This window comes from Bos javanicus, chromosome 21 (genome assembly GCF_032452875.1).
Source record: "Bos javanicus breed banteng chromosome 21, ARS-OSU_banteng_1.0, whole genome shotgun sequence".
In the NCBI taxonomy this organism is placed as follows: Eukaryota; Metazoa; Chordata; class Mammalia; order Artiodactyla; family Bovidae; genus Bos; species Bos javanicus.
The window spans coordinates 2,270,700-2,298,184 of NC_083888.1; the positions used below are offsets into that span (position 1 = coordinate 2,270,700).

At 45.6% G+C, this 27,485-nt stretch overlaps 1 protein-coding gene across 5 annotated transcripts in view; it reads right to left on the reverse strand.

Annotated features, from left to right (window-relative positions):
• Positions 1–20,656: 20,656 nt before the first annotated feature.
• Positions 20,657–27,485, reverse strand: part of ATP10A (ATPase phospholipid transporting 10A (putative)) — a 184,923-nt gene continuing 178,094 nt past the window's right edge. For 4 of the 5 annotated variants that reach the window (XM_061394199.1, XM_061394203.1, XM_061394200.1 and 1 more), the window contains 5 exons: positions 24,958–25,158; positions 22,527–22,607; positions 22,344–22,448; positions 21,758–21,945; positions 20,657–21,614 (listed from right to left, as the gene is read on the reverse strand). In XM_061394199.1, the coding sequence (XP_061250183.1) occupies positions 20,996–21,614; positions 21,758–21,945; positions 22,344–22,448; positions 22,527–22,607; positions 24,958–25,158 (1,194 nt within the window). In that variant the 3' untranslated portion in view covers positions 20,657–20,995. The remainder of the gene's footprint in view (positions 21,615–21,757; positions 21,946–22,343; positions 22,449–22,526; positions 22,608–24,957; positions 25,159–27,485) is intronic. The other variant, XM_061394204.1, reaches the window with a different exon arrangement.

Genomic DNA, 27,485 nt, shown 5'->3' on the forward strand with positions numbered 1-27,485 from the left:
AAACTCAACTTGAATATCTGGAATTTCTTGGATTACATAATGCTGAAGCCTAGCTTGGAGGATTTTGAATATAACTTTATTAGCATGTGCATGGATGCATGCTGAGTTGCCTCAGTTGTGTCCTACTTTTTGTGATCCTATGGACTGCCAGGCTCCTCTGTCTGTGGGCTTCTCCAGGCAAGAATACTGGAGTGATTGGCCATATCCTCTTTCAGGGGATCTTCCTGACCCAGGGATTGAACATGTATCTCTTACGTCTCCTGCATTGGTAGGCAGGTTCTTTACCACTAGCACTAGCTGGGAAGCCCACTAGCCTGGGAGATGAGTGCAGTTGTTCAGTGCTGTGAGCATTCTTTAGTACTGCCCTTCTTGGGAATTGGGATGAGGACTGACCTTTTCCAGTTGTGTGGCCACTGCTGGTTTTCCAAGTTTGCTGACATAGTGAGTGTAGCACTTTAATAGCATCATCTTTTAAGATTTTAAATAGCTCTGCTGGAATTCCATCACCTCCGATAGCTTTATTGGCAGCAGTACTTCCTAAGGCCCCCTTGACTTCACACTCCAAAATGTCTGGCTCAGAGTGAGAGACTACACCCTCGTGGTTATCCTGCTCATTAAGATCTTTTTTTGTACAGTTCTTCTGTGTATCCTTTCCATCCCTTCTTGATCTTTTCTGCTTCTGTTAAGTCTTTAGCACTTCTGTCCTTTATTGTGCCCATCTTGGGATGAAGTGTTCCTTTGATATTTCCAATTTTCTTGAACAGATCTCTTCAAGATCTCTTACCCTTTCTGTTTTTCTCCTCTGTTTCTTTGCATTGTTTATTGTCTTGTCTCTCCTTGCTATTCTCTGAAACTCTGCATTTAATTGAGGTACCTTTCCCTTTCTCTCTTGCTTTTCACTTCTCTTCTTTCCTTAGCTATTTGCAAAGCTTTCTCAGACAATTTCTCTGCCTTCTTGTATTTCTTTTTCTTTGGGATGGCTTTGTTTGCTGCCTGCTATACCATATTATGAACCTCTGTCCATAGTTCTTCAGACATGCTGTTTACTAGAACTAGAACTAATCCTTTGAATCTATTCATCACCTCCACTGTATATTCATAAAGGATTTGATTTAAGTCGTACCAGGCTGGCCTAGTGGTTTTGTACCACTTCCTTTGTATGTACCACATCTTCTATATATGTACACAAAGGAAACTACTCCTTCTTGAGTAACATTCCTTATTACTCCTTATGAGTAATATTCTATATATATATATCACATCTTCTTTATCCATTCATCTGTCAATGAACATAAAAGATGTGGCTGTTTGCACATCTTGGCTACTGTGAATAGCGCTTAAAAGCAGGAGGTTTTAAGAAAGCCTCCCTGTCTACATGAGGTTAGTGAAGTCGCTCAGTCATGTCCGACTCTTTGCGACCCCATGAACTACAGCCCACCAGGCTCCTCTATCCATGGGATTCTCCAGGCAAGAATACTGGAGTGGGTTGCCATTTCTTTCTCCAGGGAATCTTCCCAACCCAGGGATCAAACCCGGGTCTCCCGCATTGTAGGCAGACAGTTTACCGTCTGAGCCACCAGGGAAGTGAGGTTGGACTCTGCAAATGTAACCACTTTCAACACTGCTTCTCTGAACCAATAAAAATGCTCATATTGCTACATTGCTACTTATTTATTCCTCTAAGCATTATCCAGGGCTTCCCAGGTGGCTCATTGGTAAGGAGTCTGCCTGCCAATGCAGGAGATGCAGGGTCAATCCTTGGGTTGCAAAGATCCCCTGGAGAAGGATATGACAACCCACTCTAGTATTCTTGCCTGGAAAATCCCATGGACAGAGGAGCCTGGTGGTCAATGGTCCACGGGGTTGCAAAAGAGTCAGACACGACTTAGTGACTAAACAGCAGCAACAGCAAAGCATTATCCAACCGTTGCCTGACAGGAAACACGAACTTAGCATATATATAGCTGTCTTGCTCCCATTCTTCCTGTCTGTTGTCATTTCTGTTTCATCTTATTTTACTGTTAACATTCTCTTATGAACACTGAGCCCACTGTGCTCCTAGGGAAGCACCATTCCTCTTGTATAACTTAAAAATCGTTGCCAGTGCTCTGTGAAATCCTAGCTGGGTGGGCTGGGGAGGGAGGCAGAAGGGGAGTTCAGTAGGGAGGGGACATATGTACACCTACTGCTGATTCACACTGGGTATGGCAAAAACCATGGCAATATTGTAAAACAATTATCCTCTAATTAAAAAAAAACATATATATATATATAATTTCTTGGAATTAATAATTGCTTATTTTTCACTTGACTTTACTCTCTGTAGCTCTGTCCTGAGTTCATTCTGTTCTATCTGACAGGACAGTCTAATGCCTCTGCATACTATTTTCCACGCAATTACAAACTGGTGATTTATCAGTTCAGCAATGTGCTGGTACCAGCTTCTAGCAGCTGAGAGAGCTAATGATTAAATATTCAGGAATGTTAGGAGTTTTGTAAGCCAAGGTTGTTGTTGTTTAGTCACTGAGTCAGGAAATGACAGCTCACTCCAATATGCTTGCCTGAGAGGTCCCATGCACTGAGGGGTCTGGTGGGCTACAGTCTATAGGGTTGCAAAAATGTCAGACACCACTCAGCGACTCAAGAGCACCAAAGCCAAAGTTCTGGGAGCCTGATAGCAGCATCATGAGAAACTGCCCAGTGCAGTGATGGGAAATGCCTGGAGCCAGGGCTTGTTTTGCTGTGGTTTGCCTGTTTCCCGCACACCGCTCCCCCGCTGTTCTGCTCCCTGGAAGCAGACCCATCCTGCTGCCTCTCGAGGCTGCACAACTGCCCCGGGCCTTCCCCCGCTCCCCCTGGAGTCCCCCACCTCCCACTTCCTGCGTCAGATGTCTCGTTTTCACTGATTCCTTTTTTGTCTGGAATCCTCTCGGTAGTATTCCTAGCAAGAGTGTAAGGGAGGTACTTTGTTTGATCTTTCAGCTCTTATTTTCACTCATAATTGATTAATGGTTTGACTGGTCATGAAATTCAAATGTTGAAATAATTTTCCGCTGGAATTTGGAAAGCACCCCCTCCTTGCTTTCTAGCTCTCTATGCTGCTGTTTAGAAGTTTGGGGCTATCCTTGTATTCAATCTTTTTCAATGACTCATTTTTATTCCCCCCTCTCTGGAGATGTTTACATCCTTCCGTTTACAGCTAAGGTGGTAAAGTTTTCTACTGATATGACTCATGTTGGTAATCTTTCTGTACTTTTCTAAGAACATAATAAATAGTTTCAACCTGAAAATTCATGTCTCTTCTTTTTTTAAAAATGACTTTTGCAAAAATTCAGATTAAAAATATTTTTTAACTGAAGTATAGTTGATTTACAATATTGTGTCAATTTTAGGTGTATATAGCACAGCGATTCAGTTATATATAATACATATTTCTTTTCAGATTCTTTTCCCACATAGGTTATTGCAAAATACTAAGTAGAGCTCCTCATGCTATAAAGTAGGTCCTAGTTGGGCTTTCCTGATAGCTCAGTTGGTAAAGAATCAGCCTGCAATTCAAAAGACCCCACTTTGATTCCTGGGTCAGGAAGATCTGCTGGAGAAGGGACAGGCTATCCACTCCAGTTTTCTTGGGCTTTCCTTGTGACTCAGCTGGTAAAGAATCTGCCTGCAATGCAGGAGACCTGGATTCGCTCCCTGGTTGGGAAGAATCCCCTGGATAAGGGAAAGGCTACCACTCCAGTGTTCTGGCCTGGAGAACTTCATGGACAGTATGCTGCTGCTGCTGCTAAGTCGCTTCAGTCGTGTCCGACTCTGTGTGACCCCATAGACGGCAGCCCACCACGCTCCCCTGTCCCTGGGCTTCTCCAGGCAAGAACACTGGAGTGGGTTGCCATTTCCTTCTCCAGTGCATGAAAGTGAAAAGTGAAAGTGAAGTTGCTCAGTTGTGTCTGACTCTTAGCAACCCCATGGACTGCAGCCTACCAGGCTCCTCCATCCATGGGATTTTCCAGGCAAGAGTACTGGAGTGGGGTGCCATCGCCTTCTCCCATGGATGGTATAGTTGGACTATAAAGAAAGCCGAGCACAAAAGAATTGATGCTTTTGAACTGTGGTATGAAGACTCTGGAGATTCCCTTGGACTGCAAGGACATCCAACCAGTCCATCCTAAAGGAAATCAGTCCTGAATATTCATTGGAAGGACTGATGCTGAAGCTGAAACTCCAATACTTTGGCCACCTGATGCAAAGAACTGACTCATTATAAAAGACCCTGATGCTGGGTGAAGGAGTCTTTGGGCCTAGAAAAGAAAACAATGGTCTCAAAGGCCCTTGCTGAATCATCTAACTTCGGAGGGGAAAAAAAAAAACGAAATTTAAGTCCCACCCTGATGCTCTGGGCCTGTTGCATCTACCTGGGGCTTATCACCCCCTGCCCAGAGGACTTATCACCCCCTGCCCAAAACCTCCCACCTCCTGTTCAACTACAAATGCCATCACAACTAAAGATTACCCCAAACATCCCGCCTGACTACTCTTTCCCTTATCAGTTCCACACATGTCCCTTTAAACATGAAGCCTCCCTGATCCCTCTCATGCTCAGCCTGGTTGTTAGGCTGACTGTCACCCCTCGTTGCCTGAATATGGGTAACCTACCTCCGTTGAGGTCATCTCTCCTTCTTTTCTGCCTCAGCCTGAACTATACCTTATACTGGGAAAGACTGAAGGCAGGAGGAGAAGGGGACAGCAGGATGAAACTGATGTATGGCATCACTGACTCGATGGACATGAGTTTGAGCAAGCTCTGAGAGTTGGTGAAGGACAGGGAAGCTTGGCATGCTACAGTTCATGGGGTCGCAAAGAGTGGGACAAGACTGAGCAACTTTCACTTTCTTTTTCTGTTGATTGTCTATTTTATGTATAGTAGTATGTATATGTTTATCTCAGCCTCCTAGATTATCCTTCCTCCTACCTGCCTCTCCTGTTTGGTAAAAATAAGTTTGTGTTCTATGTCTGTGAGTCTCTTTCTGTTATGTAAGCAAGTTCATTTGTATCATTTTTGTAGATTCCATTATATAAGTGATCTCATATATTTGTATTTGTCCAATTTACTTCATTTAGTGGGATAATCTCTATGTCCCTCCATATTGCTGCAAATGGCATTATTTTGCCTTTTTTATACTTGAGTAATATTCCATTATATATATATCTGGGCTTCTCTGGGTAGCTCTGCTACCAGAGTAAAGAATCTGCCTGCAATGCAGGAGACCCCAGTTTGATTCCTGAGTCTGGAAGATCTGCTGGAGAAGGGATAGGCTACCCACTCCAGTATTCTTGGGCTTCCCGGGTGGCTTAGCTGGTAAAGAATCTGCCTGCAATGCAGGAGACCTGGGTTCAGTCCCTGGGTTGGGAAGATCCCCTGGAGAAGGGAATGGCTACCCACTCCAGTATTACATATATATATATATATATATACACACACACACATATTTATCTTTTTGAATTATGATTTTCTTCAGATATATGCCCAGGAGTGGGATTGCTGGATCATATGGTAGCACTATTTTTAGTTTTTTTTAAGAAACCTCCATACCGTTCTCCATAGTAACTGCACCAATTTATAGTCCCACCAACAGTCTATGAGAATCCTCATGTCCCTTCCATTTTTAAAATTAATTTATTTTTATTGGAGGATAATTGCTTTACAATATTGTGTTGGTTTCTGCCATATATCAGCAGGAATCAACCACAGGTGTACATATGTGTCCTGAAGCCCCCGTGCAGCTCCCACCCCGTGCCACACTCTGGGCTGTCAGAGAGCACCAGATTGGAGCTCCCTGTGTCACACCGCAAGTTTCCGCTGGCCATCTAGTTTTATACATGGTGGTGTGTGTGTTTCAGTGCCAGTCTCTCGGTTCACCCCCTCTCCTTCCCCAGCTGTGTCTACATGTCTGCTCTCTGTGTCTGTGTCTGCACTGCTGCCCTGCACATAGGTTCATCAGCGCCATCTTTCTAGATTCCATATATATGCATTCAGTTCAGTCACTCAGTCATGGCCGACTCTTTGCGACCCCCTGGACAGCAGCACGCCAGGCCTCCCTGCGCATCACCAACTCCAAGAGCTTGCTCAAACTCATGTCCATTGAGTCAGTGATGCCATCCAACCATCTCATCCTCTGTTTCCCCCTTCTCCTCCTGCCTTCAGTCCCTCCCAGCATCAGGGTCTTTACAAATGAGTCAGCTTTTCGCATCAGGTGGCCAAAGTATTGGGTTTTCAACTTCAGAATGAGTCCTTCCAATGAATATTCAGGACTGATTTTCTTTAGGATTGACAGGTTGGATCTCCTTGCAGTCCAAGGGACTCTCAAGAGTCTTCTCCAACGCCACAGTTCAAAAGCATCAGTTCTTCAGTGCTGAGCTTTCTTTATAGTCCAACTCTCACATCCATACATATATGTGTTGCTGCTGCTGCGGCTAAGTCGCTTCAGTCGTGTCCGACTCTTTGCAACCCCATAGACAGCTGCCCACCAGACTTCCCCGTCCCTGGGATTCTCCAGGCAAGAATACTGGAGCGGGTTGCCATTTCCTTCTCTAACGCATGCAAGTGAAAAGTGAAAGTGAAGCCCCTCAGTCTTGTCTGACTCCTAGTGACCCCATGGACTGCAGCCTACCAGTCTCCTCCGCTGTGGGATTTTCCAGGCAAGAGTACTGGAGTGGGTTGCCATTGCCTTCTCCACATAAATGTGTTAGTATACAATAATTGTTTTTCTTTTTCTGACTTACTTCACTCTGATAATAAGCTCTAGGTTCATCCACCTCATTTCAACTGACTCAAATTCATTCCTTTTTTATGACTGGGACAAAGTTTCTTATTTTATTCTATTGACACCTAGTGGTCAGGTGTTTTACCTCTGACATTTAAGCCTTAGTTTTCTTCTCTTTTCTCTCCTATTTTCATCTTTATATTTTAAACCTATCAATATTTTCTAGGATATTTCATTGACTTTACCTACTTATTGGAGTTTTAAAATTTGTTATCACACTTTTCATTTTTAAAACCTCTTTCCTTTTTTTGATTCCTTTAATCACAGCTTGTTATTTCTCATAGATGGACAGTCTTTCTAGGGATAGTATTGAAACAGGAGGGAAGGGGCACAACTTTCAAAGAATGACATAGACCAAGGACACAACATTAACTGATTAGAATCAAATGGATCCAGGATGACAGACAACTCCATTCTGAATAGACCTTGATCCTCAGTCAGCAAGCTAAATGACACACCCAGAGGCACCAGGACAGTTCCGCTGCTGCTGCTGCTAAGTCGCTTCAGTCGTGTCGGACTCTGTGCAGCCCCATAGACGGCAGCCCACCAGGCTCCCCCGTCCCTGGGATTCTCCAGGCAAGAACACTGGAGTGGGTTGCCATTTCCTTCTCCAGTGCATGAAAGTGAAAAGTGAAAATGAAGTCGCTCAATCGTGTCTGACTCCTAGTGACCCCATGGACTGCAGCTCACCAGGCTCCTCCGCCCATGGGATTTTCCAGGCAAGAGTACTGGAGTGGGGTGCCATTGCCTTCTCAGAGGCACTATCAAAAACCAAGGAGTGGGCAGTGGCCCAATTCCTGGAAGTCTCCGCCCCTTTTCCCAAATAGTTGGAATAATCCTCTCACTCATTAGCCTATGAAATTACCCAGCCCATAAAAACTAACCATGACACACTTCATGGCTGCACTCACCCTCTGTGATGGGCCACACTTTGTCTGTGAAGTATGTTTCTCTCTGAATCTGAATAAATCACTTCTTACCTATCACTTTGTACCTTGATAAATTCTTTCTGCGATGAGATATTAAGAACCTGAACTTCATTAGGTCCTGAATCCAGGCACCATGGGTTTTGGCTGGGTTGAGTCCAAGCCACATGGATTCAAATCCCATGCAGGAGTTTGGTTGGGTTCAAGTCCAAATCTGAGGTAAATGGTCTCAGTATGCCTTCCTCTGTTCTTTTGAGCTCTAGCTTTAATATTAGAGACTTGCTCAGATGTTTGTGTATTCTTTTGCAATATGTAAAATACAGACAGACCTTGGAGACGTTGTGGATTTGGCTCCAGACCACTGCAATAAAGTGAGTATCATAATAAAGCAAGTCACATGGACATTTTGGTTTCCCAGTGCATATGATACTAAGATGGCAGAATAGAAGGACGTGCACTGACCTTCTCCTGTGAGAACACCAAAATCACAAATAGTTGCTGAACAACCATCGACAGGAGAATGTGGAACCCACTAAAGATACCCCATGTATAAGGGCCAAGGAGAAGCCGCATCAAGATGGTAGGAGGGGTGCAATCACATTTAATATCAAACCTCATACTTGCCAAGATGCTTGGAGGGCACAAACAAAATCTTGTGTCACCAGAACCCAGGGAAAGGAGAGGTGACTCCCACAACAGACTGAGCCAGACCTGCCTTTGAGTGTTTGAGGGTCTCCTGCAGAGACATGGGCCAGCAGTGGCCTGCCATGGGGACAGGGCAGCAGCAGTCCTGGGTGATGTGGCACGTGGCCTTAGTCCTCTCAGAGGAGGTCGCCATTAGCCCCACTATAGAACCACTGTGTGGGTGATCCACAAACTGGAGAACAATTATACCAAAGAAATTCTTGCACTGTTGAGAAAGTTCTAGGTTCCACAACAGACTTCCTAACCTTGGGATCCAGCAAAGAAGCGTAACAAAAATACCTTATTGCTCTCTTCACAGGAAATTTCAAGAGTTTTAGGAGCTAGGTGTTAGGAACAGGAGGAAGACCAAATACCTGTCTTATTATAAATCACAATATCACAGTAAGCCTAAGGGATGTCTGTAGGGGCAGTATCCTGAACAGTCCAGGTGCCAGATAATAATATTGAACAGTGTTTGCAAATCTAAAATGGACAAATGTTAAATCAAGAAGGCTGAGAAAGGAGCTATGTGGGGCTCTGCTGAGGCTCAGCGGGCCTACGGGAAAAGGAAGCTGGCAAGTGCCCTCGCCACAGGGCAGGCAAGATCTCAGGACCTGCCACACATGTCCATGGGCTCTCTCTTCAGAAGTCTGAGGATGGGTGATTTAAATTCCTTCCAAGTTTACCGTGGTTTGACCTCACAATTTTAAATTTATGTGGAATTTATTGATATGGACATAAGAATAAATTATTTTTCCACATTGTTGACCAGTTACCAGTGAGACTTAGTATCCATTTCTCTTTCTCATTGGTTATTGATCCTTTCTTAAACCATCCATTAACTTATTGCATATAACAGGGTACATTTCTGTCATTTCTAGTCAGTTCTGTTTATGTACATTTTTCTGAATTACTTTTACACTATTTTAAATATCAGCACTTTATATTTTACTATTTGTTCCCTCCATTACTTTTATTTTGTAGAATATTCTTTGATATTTTTCCCTAAAAAACTCTGCTGCTAAGTCACTTGAGTCGTGTCCGACTCTGTGCGACCCCATAAACTGCAGCCCACCAGGCTCCCCGTCCCCAGGATTCTCCAGGCAAGAACACTGGAGTGGGTTGCCATTTCCTTCTCCAATGCATGTAAGTGAAAAGTGAAAGTGAAGTTGCTTAGTCATGTCCGACTCTTAGTGACCCCATGGACTGCAGCCTACTAGGCTCCTCCGTCCACGGGATTTTCCAGGCAAGAGTACTGGAGTGGGGTGCTATTGCCTTCTCCGCTGAAAAACTCTAGATCCATTCTATTAATTGTAAGAAATAGAAACTTGAAGTGGTCCATTTTCTAGACAAAGTTGAAGCCTGGACTCTAGATAAAATTGAGGCCTGGACTCTAGATAAAGTTGAGGTTGGGAGAGGGAGATCACACTGGATCCTAAAGAGATAGGACTCCAGCCATTGCCTGTGTCCTAAAGTCATTAGGCTCTAAACTTGCCTAACAACTTGCATATGTGACCCAGTTCATGTACCAGGAGGGTCCCTAAACAAACAGGATACTGAGGGAAGGAATAAACCAGCAAGAAAGTCTTTGTTGAAAAATGTAGATGTAGGTTGGGAAGGGAGAAAAAAGGATACCTTATAAGGAAATAATGAAACGTAGGCAATGTTCGGAAAGATTGTACACCCCATAGTACTCAGCCAATGAGGAACTGAGGGGAGGGACCTGCATGTTGGGGAATAAATGGCTTGTTGTACCCAACCTGGGTGTGCCTAGGTTGTGCCTGCCAGACACCCGATCTTGAAAAGACTGTCATTGAAGTCTTGCTTTCGTTGTGCTTTGTGTCTCTGAGTCCATCCCTTGGTTTGGGGCCAGTGAGTGTATTTCTCACATTAGTTTCAAAAATACCTAAACAAGGAAAAGAAAAAAAAAAAACTAAACATTTTTAAAGGCTGTGTGAATTGTGTTTGAAATGCAATACTTTTATGATCCTTGGTTTTCTAACCTAGAAATGAGGCAAATCTTCATAGTTAAGACTTTGATTAATGTCTTCCTAAGCTCTAGTAGATTGTCTTTATACTTAATGGGAATATTCTTAGACATTTAAATTTGTGTCAGTGTTAGTGTTGTATTGGTCAATGAGAACTTTTCCTTTCCCTCATTATGTTCTATAGAAAAGTGAGGTTTTTTTTTTTTCTCTCCTCAAGGTGATGTGAAGAACTGACTCATTGGAAAAGACCCAGATGCTGGGAAAGATTGAAGGCAGGAAGAGAAGGGGATGACAGAGGGCAAGATGGTTGGATGGCATCCCCAAGTCAATGGACATGAGTTTGAGCAAGCTCTGGGTGTGGGTGATGGACAGGGAAGCCTGGCGTGCTGCATGCAGTCCATGGGGTCACAAAGAGTCAGACACAACTGAGTGACTGAACTAACTTTCCCCTCATAGTTAGTCCATGTATTGCTTCCTCTTATTAGTCCTGAGAACCTTCTAGTTCATTTATTTGAATTTTGGGGGCATACAGCCATATTGAAACAGGAGAGAGGGGCAGAGCCCAACCTTTAAAAGAATGACATAGCCATAGGTCATGATAAAAACTGGTTAGAATGAACTAGATCCAGGACAGGAAAAGATTTAACTTCCAGTAGTCGGAGAAGGCAATGGCACCCCACTCCAGTACTCTTGCCTGGAAAATCCCATGGAAGGAGGAGCCTGGTAGGCTGCAGTCCATGGGGTCGCTAAGAGTAGGGCATGACTGAGAGACTTCACTTTCACTTTTCACTTTCATGCATTGGAAAGGGAAATGGCAACCCACTCCAGTGTTCTTGCCTGGAGAATCCCAGGGATGGGGGAGCCTGGGGGGCTGCTGTCTATGGGGTCGCAAAGAGTCGGACACGACTGAAGCAACTTAGCAGCAGCAGCAGCAGACCTTAAGCCTCATTATACTTTCACTGTAATAAGTTAGCATAAGCTAAGGACACAATTACAGGTGCCTGGATAGTGCCGAGGCTGATCATAAAAGATAAAAAAGTGGGCAGTGGCCCAATTCCTGGAAATCCCTGCCCCTTTTCTGAACTAGTTGGCACTCGCTAACCTATGAGATTACCCAGCCCATAAACACTAACCAAACCATATTTGGGGGGCTCTTGCCTTCTGAAATGGTCCACACTCTGTCTGGGGAGTGTGTTTCTTCCAGGGGGACTGTCATCTTCTGATACAAGCTGCATTCTGTGCATGGAATGTGTTTCTCTCTAAATAAATCCCTTCTTACATATCACTCCATGTCTCACTGAATTCTTTCTGCCAAGAGACATAAAGAACCTGAACTTCAATAAGTCCTGAGACTAGGTGTGTGATTTCAATGAAAAGATAGTGGATTCAAGTCCAGGTCTGAGTCACGGCCAAATTTGAGTCCCAACCCATGGGTTCAAGCCTCATCTGAGGTGCATGGTTTCAGCTGGCAACCACGAATGGACAGTGATAAGGTAAGAAAATGTTGAGAGTTAGGTCTTGGTCCTAGAAAGGCTAATGGGACACCAAGAACCAGGTGTACTGTGGAGGATGCTCTGCCAGGGTTTGCCCATTTTTGATGCACTGGTCAACCCCGAATGCTTTGGCCTCTGACTGGAAACCTAGATACTAAGTAGAGGAAAGATGGCAATTGGCAAGGCTTGCTGTAGAAAGATGTATGGAATGGCTGTGCTTGAGTACATCCCACAGCAGGTCCCAGACAGCATTGTTGCTGCAGGATTTGATAATCTATACTCTTCTCCTTGACTCTGAGGTTTTTCCCTCTTATATTCTATATTTATTCCTGTTTCATTTTCTTCTTTCTTTTCTTAAACCAAGAAGACCTGTATGGCTGCCAAGATATACTTTTTATTGACAGGTGCTGACCCTTTATTCCTGAATTTGAAGCTAGGCTAGCTCCTGCTCATTGGTGACACCACAGAGAGTACCTTCTGCATCATTCCTTTGTGGCAATTTTTCAGACAGTAGCATCTGGTTAAGAGATTACCTTGGAAGGGATATCATCTAAAATTCTAAGAGCAAATCTTGACCAAATTGTATGGTGGATTTTGACATAAGAGTAACTCTTGGATAGCATGTAAAAAGACATCACCTCAGCCTTGGGTCTGAAATGGGTCAGGCCATATCAATCCTGACCAATACCCGCTCTGGGCCATACACTTCAGGATTGCAGATTTGTTTCAATTGGTTTATTCAGTTTTCAGTAATAGATAGCTGTTTTTACAGACTTTTGTCTTTGTGTCTGATTTTCCCACCCCTTTAATGGGAAGAGATTTATTATCTAAGTTAGGGGCCACTCTGCTTCTTAAAGGGCAAGGAAAACACTCTCACCACCAAATGACTCTAACAGAAAGTAGAAAGCAACAGATTAAATCTGGAGCTGAAATGGAAGCTTTAGTACACTCTGAAGTATGGAATATCAAGTTTCTGGGCCTGGCCAGAGATATCCAGGTGGTGTTTATTAAATTTAAAAGGGCTATAGAGTATTTAAATATAAAGCAGATATTTCTTAAAGTGGATAAGATGCTCAAAAGTGTTTGTAAATAGATTACCAAAATGGGAAGTGCTTAATGTAACTAAATTAACCATAGCTGATATTTCGAGCCTGATAAAAATTTAGAGGGGAAGCTATAAAACATTATGATGTAAATTAATGAATGTGTCAGTCATTTGATATTGCTGAGTTGGTAACCTAATTGTTTGAGGGGGGAAAAAAAAGAAAAGAAAAATTTTATTTTTCTGGCTGTAAGTGTACAAAAGCCATCCTAGGAGGATTTGCCTGTGTATTTGAGACACAAATGTTCTACCTGGTCTTCTACAGGAAACTTTATCTCCACCATATTTTAAAATACAAATTTTGAAAAGGAGAGTAATTTAGAATTTGACTTGTCAAGGATAAATAGAAATTCTAAGTATCTTTTCTGTAAACATTGATAAAAAGAGTTTAGTCATCTTAGACAGGTGACCTTGATTTGTTCCATCTGCCCAATTTGAATGCAATCTCTTTTGTAACTGATGGGTTTTACATTTTTGTACATGACTCAAGGCTGAAATTTTGAGATGGGAGTAATGAGGTCTTTGGTTTGGTTTGGTTTGGTTTAGTCACTAAGTCATGTCCGACTCTTGTGACCCCATGGGCTGTAGCCTGCTAGGCTCCTCTGCCCATGGGATTCTCCAGGCAAGAATACTGGAGTAGGTTGCCATTTCCTTCTCCAGGCAATCTTCCTAACCCAGGAATCGAATCCAGGTCTCCTGTGTTGCAGACAGATTCTTTACTGACTGAGCTATAGGGTAGATAATGAGGTCTTTATTTGTACTTATCTGTATATGCGGTATAGAAGTGAAGTATTGCCAAAATTGATAAAACAGCTCTATTTAATTGGGTTTAAAGTTAAATCCTTATATTACATAAATACTCATAAATATAAAGAAAACCAGCCAAAATTAATTTCAGGTTCATGAGATCTGGGAAATACTCAGTACTGAACTGATATCAATATTAAAGCCAGCTTAAGATTGGTAGTTTGATTAACATTTTTACATAGTATCAATGTTAAGTGTGCAGTCCATTGTTCCATGTCTGGTTCTAACTGTTGCTTCTTGACCTGCATACAGGTTTCTCAGGAGGCAGATAAAGTGGTCTGGTATTCCCATCTCTTTAAGAATTTTCCACAGTTCATTGTGATCCACACAAAGGCTTTAGCATAGACTAGTCCCATCACTTCATGGCAAATAGATGGGGAAACAATGGAAACAGTGACAGACTTTATTTGCTTGCGCTCCAAAATCACTGCAGATAGTGACTGCAGCCACAAAATTAAAAGATGCTTGCTCTTTGGAAGAAAACTATGACAAATCTAGACAGTGTATAAAAAAGCAGAGACATTACTTTGCTGATAAAGGTCTGTCTAGTCAAAGCTATGGCTTTTCCAGTAGTCTTGTGTGCATGTTAGAGTTGGACCATAAGGAAGGCTGAACACCAAAGAATTGATGCTTTTGAGCTGTGGTGTTGGAGAAGACTCTTGAGAATCCCTCAGACTGCAAGGAGATCCAACCAGTCAATCCTGAAGGAAATCAGTCCTAAATATTCATTGGAAGGACAGATGCTGAAGCTGAAGCTCCAATACTTTGGCCACCTGATGCGAAGAACTGACGCCTTAGAAAAGTCCCTGATGCTGGGCAAGATTGAAGGCAGGAGGAGAAGGGGACAAAAGAGGATAATATGGTTGGATGGCATCACTGACTCAACGGACATGAGTTTGAGCAAGATCTGGGAGATGGTGAAGGACAAGGAAGCCTGGCATAGGTCCATGGGGTCGAAAAGAGTGGGACACGATTGAGCAACTGAACATCAATAATGTTAAGTGTAATACTTCTGCTGTATCTAGGTTTACTGAAGGTCAAGTTTGTTATTCCTGTTGCAAATTTGTCATCCAGAAAAGTAACTTCGTGTGAAATAAGCATATAAGGATAGCAAAATGTATGTTTTCAATAAAAGAAGGTGTGAGGAATAAGAGAAATACTGAAAAAAGAATTGTGCATGATCTGGATTTTCTAAGATTGGATTAAATTTAGATGGGCAGATGGATTTTGTTGGGACAGAGCTGGGGCAAAACTGAATTTGGTTTCTCCAAAGTTCTTTTGAAATGCTGTTTTTGATAAGAGACTATGTTAATTTAAGTTGTCCGTATTTGCTTTTGAGAGCTCTTCTAACTTTGGTTAAAAAATAAGTATTTTTCATAGTGACTTATGATCTTATTTAACCAAGTTTTTGAAGACTTTTTGACAAACTTCCCAAATGTCGAATTTTAATCAAAGTTCTTTTGATTTTCAGTTAACTTTGGGATGCGTTAGAGAGCTCCTAAGGTATCTCAAAGAAATACATTTAACTAGGATTATTGGGTGTGTTAATTTAAATGTAATCATTCATAATTCTGGTTATTGCAACCAAGTTTCTTTTATAGATTATACTGTAATCAGGTATTTAGCTCTATCTTTTAAGTTTTTTGTGGTTTATAGATGCTATTTTTGTACTCTGATGCTGTTACAAAAAGTGCTTCATCATCAAGAAGATTCATAAGAAGGCTAAGGAAACAGTTGTAACAGTTGCATATCAAGATGGCTATGAAAGGATTCCAGCCCACATAGACTTAAAACAAGTAGCTGTCTTGCCCGGGGATCCCTAGATCAGTCATCCAGAGATTTTTACTCCCTGACCAGTAGGATTGATGTACTCATCAGACTTGAAGTAGTTAAAGAAGATAGACTGTTAACCCTCTACTTTCCACAAGAATATGGGAGTAAAATTTCTGAGAGGGGGATGAAAGACGAGGGAAGGGGGCAGGGTACAACCTTTAAAAGCATGACATTGAGGAAATTAACTAGTTAGAACTAACTAGGTCCAAGATGGTGGAAGATTCAACGTCCAGTAGACTCTGAGCCTCACTATACGCTCACTGTAACACATCAGCTAAATGATACACGCACTAACACTACGACAGTTTCCAGGCTGACCATAAAAGCTCACAAAGTGTGCAGTGGCCCAATTCCTGGAAATTCCTGCCTCTTCCCCCAAATAGTTGGAATAATCCTCCAACTCAGCCTATAAAAATTAATCACTCCATATTTTGGGGTCTTTTTCTTCTGAGATGGCCCACTCTCTGTCTGGGAAGTTTATTTCTCCCAAGGCCATTTTCACCTTTTGCGATGGAATGTGTATCTTTTTAAATAAATCCACTTCTTACCTATCACTTTGTGTTTCACTGAATTCTTTCTGCAATGAGACATTAAAGAACCCAAGCTTCAGTAAGTCCTGAGACCAGGTGTGTGATTTCAACACACACGGTGGGTTGAAGTCCCAGTCTCGGTTTTGGCTGGCTTCAAGTCCTGGCCGGTGGGTTCAAGTTGCATCTGAGGTGCACAGTTTCAATATGTGTAAGGAGTGATAATTTGGCCTCTAATTCCAATATTCATTCTTTTTAAAAGTTCATATCTTATTGCATTACCTCAAAATTCCAGGAAATATTAAATAATACTGGATTATAACAGGAAACTTTCCTTTGTTTCTAACTTTCTAAAGGAATGCCTTTAGTGTTTTAGCATAAACGTTAGTACTTGGAGTCATCAAACATTTCTTGAGTGCGTTCTAAGAGTTAGGTTCTGTGCTAGTGTCGAGGGTGTAAGGTGAGAATGACATAAGATCTGACCTCCAAGAACTTAAAATTGGTTTGGCTCAGACAGTAAAGAATCTGTCTGCAGTGCAGGAGACCTGGGTTTGACTCCTGGGTTGGGAGGATCCCCTAGAGGAGGGCATAGCAACTCCAGTATTCTTGCCTGGAGAATCCCCATGGATGGAGGAGCCTGGCAGGCTACAGTTCAAGGGGTCAGAGTCCGACAGGACAATGTCAAACACTTGGTCCAGCCATTTTGTCACTAAGAGCAGAGGCAGCCTCATTTTGGATTTGTGAATAGGATTGGGTGACATGACATGTATTTCCTAGGACTCTTTATTTATTAATTTATTTATTTCTGGCTGCACTGGGTCTTCGTCGCTGCCAGAGGGTTTTCTCCAGGTTCGACAAGCAGGGGCTACTCTCCGTTGAGCACACAGGCTTCTCACTGGGGTGGCTTCTCTTTCTGCAGAGCACAGGTTCGAGGCATGCAGGCTCCGGTAGTTGTAGCATGTGGGCTCAGTAGTTGTGGCACAAGGGCTCCAGAGCACAGGCTCAGTAGCTGTGATACATGGGCCTAGTTGCTCTGCAGCATGTGGGATCTCCCCTCACCAGGGATGGAACCCAGGCCTCCTGCATTAGTAGGCATATTCGTAACCACTGGACCACCAGCGAAATCCTCCCAGGGCTCTTTTGAGATAATCATGGAGTTCATCTCTAGGATGATTATTTGAGATCAAACTTAGCTATTTGCAATGTATTATTGCTTCCCTTGAGAGTCCCTTGGACTGCAAGGAGATCCAACCAGTCCATTCTGAAGGATATCAGCCCTGGGATTTCTTTGGAAGGAATGATGCTAAAGCTGAAACTCCAGTACTTTGGCTACCTCATTCGAGGAGTTGACTCATTGGAAAAGACTCTGATGCTGGGAGGGATTGGGGGCAGGAAGAGAAAGGGACGACAGAGGATGAGATGGCTGGATGGCATCACTGACTCGTTGGACATGAGTCTGAGTGGGCTCTGGGAGTTGGTGATGGACAGGGAGGTGGCACCCCATTCCAGTACTCTTGCCTGGAAAATCCCATGGACAGAGGAGCCTGGTGGGCTGCAGTCCATGGGGTTGCGACTGAGTGACTTTACTTTCACTTTCGCTTTCATGCATGGGAGAGGGAAATGGCGACCCACTCCGGTGTTCTTGCCTGGAGAATCCCGGGGACGGCAGAGCCTGGTGGGCTGCCGTCTATGGGGTTGCACAGAGTCAGACACGACTGAAGCGACTTAGTAGCAGCACCAGCAGGGAGGCCTGGCGTGCTGCGATTCATGGGGTCGCAAAGATTCAGACACGACTGAGCAACTGAACTGATTGTAGGCTTCTAGAAACATTCCTTATCCTTTGGGCAGCTAACAGCCAATGCCCTTTATGATGCTTTTTCCTCTGAAATGGCCTTGATAGGCATAGTCACACACTTTCTGGATCATTCCATTTCCCAGGAGGAAGTATCTATGGAGGTAAAACGTCTTTATTTTTGGCTCTGCTGGCTCTTTGCTGCTTTGTGGGGGCTTCCTCTAGTCGCGGTGAGCAGGGCGACTCTTTGTTTCGGGGTGCTGGCTTCTCACTGTGGTGCCTTCTGTTGTGGTGAAGCACAGGTTCTGGGCACACAGGCTTCAGGCAGTTGTGGTGCATGCGTTCAGTTGCTCTAGTTTGTGGCATCTTTTCAGACTAAGGATCAAACCCATGTTCCCTGCATCACAGATGGATTTTTACCCACTGCTCCACCAGAGAAGTCACGGTAAGATGTCTTTGGAAAGAAGGCAATTCTGAGGGCAGAAAAATCTGGAAGTTGAGATTTTGAACTCTCAGATACTGGTGGCTCAGATGGTAAAGAGTCTGCCTACAATGCAGGAGACCCAGGTTCGATCCCTGGGTCGGGAAGATCCCCTGGAGAAGGAAATGGCAATCCACTCCAGTACTCTTGCCTGGAAAATCCCATGGATGGAGGAGCCTGGTAGGCTACAGTCCATGGGGTCGCAGAGTTGGACACGACTAAGAGACTTCACTTCAGTTCTTCTTGTACTTTGTACTAACAATCCTTAATTGAGGAAACAGTAGAGTTGTGCATCTTCCCAAGGAAATTCTTTTCATATGTGTTGCTCCAAAAACAGATCAAGTAACCTCAGGCATGGGGGTGGGGATGGGTGAAACGGGATCACTTGCAGTCCTGGGCATTGATGGCCGCTGAAATCCCTCCCCTTCCTCTCCTCTCTTACCCCTCTAACAGACTCAGATATTACTGAGTATCCACATAGGCAGCCCTGGTAGCTGTAGGGAAGCTGACCTCTCTCCTAGCTCCAGCCTGGAGCCCATCAGGACATTCCCCACAATTTGCCAGTAACTGGCTTAAGACTGTCCTGCAACCCGGGAGAGGTCCAGAAAACCATGTCTGCTCAGTATGTGGAGAGTGACGCCTTCTCCCCTCTGGAGCACGATGTGAGCACTTGTCCTGGGATGGTTCTAGCCATGTTATCACGAGGAACAGAGCCAGCCTCGGGATCGCGCTGTCCTCAGAGAGCTGAGCACCGGAAGGAAGGGGAAACCGAGGTCTGAGTTGGGTGTCCAGTTGCCTGGGGGCCCACTTCTCTGGCCTTGCAGACGAGCCATCTTCCTTTCCATCTGATCAGATGAGGCATGTTTTCTGCCTTGTGCAATGAGCCACATACACTGGAAATGCCATTCTACCTGGCATGCTATGCTCAGAAACTGCATAGTCTTGAGATCCTCCAACCTCTGCACACCGCTGCTCTGGGAACAAGCTCCAGGGGGCCCTGAGCAGGAGCACATCTTGCTCACTTCACGCCCCAGAGCTGAGCAAGCAGGCAACTCACAGTGGCTGCAGAGCCAAAGAGAAGGTTCTGAAGAGGAAATACTACATAGCTGCCTCAAATTCTTATCATCTCTTCCTTCCCTTTCTCTCTGTTTAGAGAGATGGCAGTAGTGACTCATAAGACAAAAAGGTAAAAAGCCCAGCCTCTTGGCAGGAAGCGTCTTGTAGGTGCTGATGCTGGTGCAGGTATAGCCCGTGTCAGTGTCCCAGTGTGCAGCCTGCATGTCACCCAGCTGTTTCCTTCATGGAATCTAAAAGAACCTGCCATGAAGAAGTGTCCCAGAGTACTCAGAACATGTTCTGTTAGTGCAGCAAAGAGCAGGACCCTACGGGGTCTTCCTGGGATGGACCCCTCCCCATATCCTCTGCTGTAGCTCCTCTCTGAAGTACTTAGATAATAGTATCTGATGCATATTTCCTGAGTTTTTCAGATGCTGGAACCACCACCAGATGGAAGAAATGAACTGCTTGATGACCATGAGCCTCCAGACTTTCTGGCACCTAAGGACTGATCACCATCAACCAATTAGGGAATTGTCACAGCTGATCACAGACCCTGGGATGCCCCTTCCTCACGTGGCCTTTAAACACGTTTTGTGGAAATCCTTAGGGGTGTTCATGGTATTTTTGAGCACAAGCCACCTGATCTCTTTGCTTGGTCTGGCAGTAAACATTTCTCTACTCCAAACTCCAACATTTTGGTTTGTTTGGCCTGCCTGCGTATTGGGCACATGAACAGGTCTTTAGTAACATTAGGTAACATATTAATAACATCACACAAAAGTGGCAACTGGACTTATCTCTTTGCAAAGTGAAGGCTGTTTATTGCTTATTATGATTTTAACAGGCAAGAACCTACATATGAATTATAACACCTACAGGTGATCTTTACCAAATGCCTGCATAGAAATGAATGTTGGAATGAATTCTGTGTGTGTCTGCTATCCCAGAATTCTCAATTTCCCTTTCCTGGTGAAGCAGAGATCCAACCCTCCTAGCAGTGGGACTGACAGACAGACAGTGAGATCTCTGCCAAAGCCGCGTGTGTGCCCGTCACCTCCCCCCACCCCATCCACACTACCCCCCCGGGGTTCACTGTGCTCATACATGTTTACACTCAGGGAAAGCAAAGGTCACACATACTGAAGCAAACCAAACAGACCACATTTTCTTTAATAAAATGAGATGAAAAAATAAATATAAACACACCTTTTCAAGTGTCACCCTTCTTTAAATTTTTATATAAGATAAAGCTCTTATTTTTCTTTTCAGTATACTCTACTTAAAATTTTTAAAAAATAAACTTTCTTTTTTCGGTACCTTTCATTTCCTGTGTCAGCCTCGGAAATATATAAAATATACCTCACTAGAACTCTGTGCAAATAATAAACATAAATAATATTAACATCTTTCAAAAAAAAAAAAAAGAGCATTTCAAGGTTTTCCCTCTGCATTGCCAGCCGCGCTTCTTGGAAGGGGATCCTAGAAGCAGTCTGTGGTCTGCCCGCTCAAGTCACACAGGTCCTGGTCGGGCGGCGCGGAGCCGGGCAGGAAATCACTGTCGCGCTTGTCCATGGGCAGACCGCTCCGGGAGAACTGCAGGACGCTGCCCAGCCCGCTGACCAGAGACAGCGAGGACATCCAGTTGAGGGAGCTGAGGCCGGGCACGCTGAAGACGGATGGCAGGGGGGCTGGCCGGCTGGCGCTCATGGGTTTCATCCTGGAGCCCCCTGGACAGCCCTCCACGGCCACTGGCCCTGGTGAGGAGGACCGTGAGGGCTGACTGTCCAGCCTGTCCGGCAGAGTGCCCTCTCTCCATGGCATGCCCATGTCCACCGCGCTGGGCTCCCCACCAGCCTCGGGGGAGCAGGCCGGCTGCCATGTGCCCTGAGACACCTGTGAGCTGCAGTCCCGTGAGACGGACCGCGCCACACTGACGCTCCTCTGTCCTGGTGGCTTGGTCCTTGCTTCTTCTGGGATATGCCCCTGAGCAGAGGTCTCTCTGGGAGCCCTGAATTTCCCAGGGGACCGCTTGGCTAACTGGCGTCCCAGCTGCAGTGGGGTAGGGAAAAGGGTCCCCTGCAGGGCTTTGAAAAACAACCTGGAAAGAACATACAGAACACAGTCAGCTACTGCTGCCGCGAAGCCTTTGAGCTTCTGAGATTCGAATGGTGCAGGAGCACAGCAAAGACAGTGTTTTCCGAGCCCATGTGGGGCCAGAAGCCCACTGTCCCGGACACCTACCTGGGCAGCAGAGCAGCCACGGGCGCTAGCAGACAAATGGAGTAAAACACGGGGTCGCCCATTAGCGTCTGCATGGTCCAGTAGGGGTTGGAGGGAGGGTAGCACGTCGCACAGGAAGCGTTGTAAATCAAAGCCACGGTGAAAAATAAAACGACACTGAAGCCACAAGCCGTCCAGTTGAGCCAGGTCTGTGGGGTAAAGAGAAAAACAGGGCTTCTGTTTCAACAAAAGTGCACCGGTCCTCCTGGAGCAGGCGCAGTGTTCTCAGAGGGCACAGTGGGAACAGGGCGGGTCAGCGTGAACACAGGCTGGGCGATGGAAGCTAGGGGCCAGGGGAAGGAGGGTTAAGCAGAGCTGGGTTGAGGGGCTTGGGTGGGCAGGAGCCCAGTGCTGCCTAGGACAGGCACGGGCTTAGGCTGGAGCTGCCCCCAACCCAGGCTTGGGTCCATGTGACCAGCCCGGGAACCCGGTTTGTTCTCATCACAGAGAGGCTGGCTTTGCAAAACCCTGCTCAAGCTAACGGACTGGGCATGTCAGTGAGGGCTCACAGACCAGCCCCCTTCTGCATCAGTCCCACGGTTCTCACCCAGGTCTTGGTCTCGATGCCCAGGTGCAGGAGGAATGTGAACAGGGCGACGGCAGTGATGGGGGTGCCCCAGGTGAAGATGTCTGTGTCGGAGTCGTAGTAGGCCTGAAAGACAGCGGGGTCATCTGTCTGCATGTCACTGGATGAAGCTGGCGGGAAAGGCCTGGCCAGGGCCCAACTTACCAGGTAGGGAATGAAAAAGCACACGAGGCTCTGGAAGGCAGCATCGGCCATGTTTAGCCAGAATGTGCGAGGCCGATATTCCTGAGACACAAGAACAAGCACAGGGATTACAGGGACGGCCTCATCCCTTCACACGGTTTTCCAGTCCCCCCCGGGGCTTGTGAAGGCACAAGCCGGGCACCCCAGGGACACTTGCTAACTCAGGCCTTGGACAGGGAGGTCCCGAGGGCTGGGGCTTGGTGGAAAAACACTACGGAAAGGCTCACAAGGGCCCTTGAGGCTGAGTCGGTCACTGACAGCCTCTGGGTCTGCAAGGCCCATTACAACAGGAAAAAGAGGAAATGCATTCTAAAATCCCACGAGAAATTTCCCTAAGCCAGGGACTAGAGCATGCAATTCGGGCAGCCTCTCCAACCTGAGTCCTTCTACTTTGCCAGGGCTTTGCTTCCCTCTGTTGGTGGACCCCCTAGAATGTTTCTTAAACATGAGTTGTTTTAACATTAAATCACGGATGTCTCCTAATGTTAAAATCACTTAGCTGCATAGAAAAGGCAAAAATGACTTTGAAATGGACTAATCAAGTCTTCCTTGTCTGGGTGCCCACGTCTGTATCTGACCCTGCTGAATTCTGAGCTGCAAGAGCGAGCACTGGCCCACAGGACACTCAGAGCAGATAAGACGAGGGTTTACCAAGCATTGAGGAAAGGCAGCCCCTTCCTGTTAGTCCCCAGAACAAACTCACCCAGGAGGTGAGACCTGGCTGAGTACACGCGTGCCTCCAGGTGATGAGCAGAGACCCTCATCTACCTGACCCTCAGGAGCCCCCGTCCCAGGCTGCCCATAGGAAGTCTGACTTCAGCTGTGTCTGACTCTTTGCCATCCCACGAACTGCAGACTTCTGGGCTCCTCTGTCCAGGGAATTTTCCAGGCAAGAATACTGGAGAGGACTGCCAGTTCCAACTCTAGGGGATCTTTTCCACCCAGGGATTGAACCCTTATCTCCTGTGTTTCCTGCATTAGCAGGTGGATTCTTTACCACTGTGCCACCTGGGAAGCCCAGTGGGAAGTCAGCACTTCAGTAAATCAGTTCTGAATTATTTATAGACCACTGTGGGAGATGCAGGGCTCTATTCCCTGGGCACATGTATAATTCCAATCAGCCCAAGAGAAGCACTGATGTGGCTTTCTTTACTGACCAGCAGGGACAGCTGGGAGTCAGCATGCTAATCTATGCAGTGTATTGATGGAAACATGTTTTTACATTATCTGTTTGTGTTCACTTGGTTTTCCCAGGGTTTCCCTATGGGTTTATCTTCTCATTAATCCCTATTCAAAGGAAATCACATTTCTTTTGGGGATGTTTTAGAAAAATCCCTGCTCTTCCTACAGTCATCCCACATGTCCTTGACTTGGATTTCAAATGGGCTTTCCTTGGGCTCCTGGAACCTCTTAGTGTAAAGACAGTTTTCACCTTGGTATACTTTCATAACAGCTTCCCAGGTGGCTCTAGTGGTAAAGAACCCGCCTGCCAGTGCAGGAGACACAGAGCTGTGGGTTCGATCCTGGGTGAGGGAAGAGCCCCTGGAAGAGGGCATGGCAACCCACTCCAGTATTTTGCCTGGAGAATCCCAGGGACAGAGTCCTGTAGACCTTGGCAGGTCATATAGTCCATAATGTTGCAAAGAGTCCGACATGACTGTAACAACTTAGCACACATGCACGCATAGTTTTAAAAAAGTCTTTTCTCTCTTTTTTTAAGTAAGCTTTAGGTAAACTGATATATAGAAACTATACACAGTTTTAATGTAAACATTTTGATGAGTTTGGGCCCATATATACACCTCTGATACCATCACAACCAATCAACTCTTTCTACTTAAATCCATTGTCAAATTCTATAGACAGAATTCATTGTTTTCCTCTCACTGGTCAGATTCTAGAGTTTTAACTCCTCCAGTGTCCATTTTTTTTAGAAGATTTTATTTTTAAAATTATATTGGAGTATAGTTGTACAATGTTGTACAATGTTGTGTTAAGTTTCAGGTATACAGCAAAGAAATTCTGTTTTATATACACACACACACACACACACACACACACACATTCTTCTTCAGATCCTTCACCCCCATAGGTTATTACAGAATACCAAGTAGAATTCCCTGTGCTACACAGTAGGCCTTGCTGGTGATCTGTTTTATATATAATAGTATGTGTATGTTAAGGTCCCAAGCTCCCAATTTACCCCTCCATGCCGTATTTCTCCTTCGGTAACAAAAGTTTGTTTTCAAAACCAGTGAATCTGTTTTGTAAACAAGTGCATTTGTATCATTTTTAAGAAGTGGATTCCACACCTGAGTGATCTCATACGGTATCTCCCCTGCTCTGTCTGCCCAGGGTGTCCACGGAAAGGGCAGCACAGGCCGGGGCTCACCTCCATGTTCTGGCCGCTCCGGTAGAGCTGCGGCTCGGCAAGCAGCACATCGGCTGGCACATCCTTGTCCAGCACCCCAGTCACGAGCTGGGGGAGTGACGAGAAGAGCAGGTTAAAGAATATCAGGTACCACTGATCAATCATGGCAGATGCAGAGAAGCCACAGTAGAACTGGAACCAGAACAGGAGGCCGACGAACATCTGTGGTCAAAGGAAGGGTGGGATGGCAATTCTCATTTGCCCGCGGACTCCCATCCCAGGGGCCCAAGAGCTGCCCTCGGGCTCCCATGATTCCCGTCCCAGGCAACCAAAAGCCGCCCGGCGGACTCCCTTGACTGCCATCCCAGGGGGCTGAGAGCCATCTCGTGGACTCCTGTCCCAGGCGGCCAAGAGGCTCACCGAGTCTGGCTGGAAAGACTGAATCTGTGCTCGGAGACTGTCTCCAGAAACGGCTCTCACCTTGGTGCCCTGTCTCTCCCTCCCCTCCTGCATCCCTCCAGCATCCAAAGGGCAGCAACAGCAGCTGGGGATTCCCACCAATAGCCCTCGGAGGGATGCCGTCTTGTGGTCAAAAGGCCACAGATCATAAGAAAACAAAATAAAGCTCTGGCAGAGTCTAGGGTGGCTCACGTCAAGAGGGCCAGCCGGGTATATCACCCACTGCCAGGCTTCTTTCCCTGTGCTCCTCTGGGACCACACCCTGGATGCTGCCTTCCTCTCTTTAATGAGGACAGTGTACAGTTACTGACTTCAGTGGAGGGGAGGAGGCACACACACAGGGTGGTAATCGCGACTGTGACTGAGCCCTGGCCTCTGCCGGGTACTCTGCCGTCAGGGTGAGCTACAGGCATTCGTGCTGGTCCCTACGGCTATCCCAAACAGGAAAGCGAGGTCCAGAGAGGTGGAGGAACCTCCTCCCATGCCCAGCGTGAGGACCTGGGTGAGCCTCTTCCCACTGTTACTGAACATCCTGATACTACATGGGGGGGGCGGTGGCGCTGGCAGCTTAGCGACTGCAAGGCATTCTGACACTTACTAGCTATGCAAGCTGGCACAGATAATTTAGCCGTTCTGCCTCAGTGACCTTGTCCATGACACGGGCACACCAGCGGTACTCAGCTGTGGGCTGTAGTGAGAATTAATGACTAACGCACCTTGAAGCACTCACAAGAGCTCCCTATATGCTGAGATGCTCATCAGCGTCATCTGTGGTTGCTACTGTCAGGAGAACAGCTATTTCCTTCGTCTGAGGCTCAAGCAGGGCCGGCGTGCTCACCCCATTTACAGGAAAGGAAACTAAGGTCCAAGGTGTCAAATGACTGGACAGTGGTCACTGAATGAGTAACAAACCCATCTTGATCAACCACTCGGGGGTCTTGGCCTGGAGGAGCCACGCTGGAAGAAAATTCTCTGCTGGACACCGCAGACAGTGGCCTTGGGGTGGGTTCTGGAGCTGCTGCTGTGCACATTTCTGACCTTGAGGCAGTCACTTAACCTCTTTGAGCTAGATCTCAGAGACGTTTCTTGACCTAAAAAATGGCTTGTTCCAATGATCAGGAAAAAAAGACAGTCTACACTGGTAACACCTCTAGTGACCCAGATCTTCCAAACCTTGTTTCAGTCTTTGCCCTAATGCAACTCTTCCCCTCCACCCTGAAAATTGACAAACTTGGCTTCTTCACTAACTTTCTTCCTTTTTTCATACCCACACTTGCTTATGGCTTGTCTATCTCCTCAGGTGCAGCCTAGTGACTCATCAGTAAGCAAGTGGAGTCAAAGAGGAGAAAAAGTACTTAGATAATTGAGATTTTTTTTTTTTTCATGTAGTACCCAAAGCCTTCTCAAACCACTGTTGCTATGGAAACTTTCCTTCTCTACTCCTTACTGGAAGGCAGGCGAACTTATTCTGAAAATAAATGAATTTCTCAATTTGGGAGGCACAGTGATTATTTCTGAACTTCTCAAGTAGATTAAGTGCCTGTTCACAGAGGCCTTGAATCTGACACAGAATAAAAAGAGGCCCCTTCTCCTTCCTTCGGAGAAGGCAATGGCACCCCACTCCAGTACTCTTGCTTGGAAAATCCCATGGACGGAGGAGCCTGTTAGGCTGCAATCCATGGGGTCACTAAGAGTCAGACACGACTGAGTGACTTCACTTTCACTTTTCACTTTCATGCATTGGAGAAGGAAACGGCAGCCCACTCCAGTGTTCTTGCCTGGAGAATCCCAGGGACGGGGGAGCCTGGTGGGCTGCCGTCTATGGGGCTGCACAGAGTCGGACACGACTGAGGTGACTTAGTATCTCCTTCCTTGCCCTTTCCCGAGGGCAGATTTGCTGCAGCAGACAGGAGGCACTGTCCATTCCGGTAGCCACTCTGGGTCTCTTCTGCAACTGAAATATTGAATGCCTCCCCCTCAGTCTGAGAAGTTTTTGTTAGGAATTACAGAGAGCAGAGTTCAATTCCTATGTTCTGTTTTGTTTTCAGATAAAAAAAAAAAAACAAAACCCAAAGGAGGCAAATAACTTG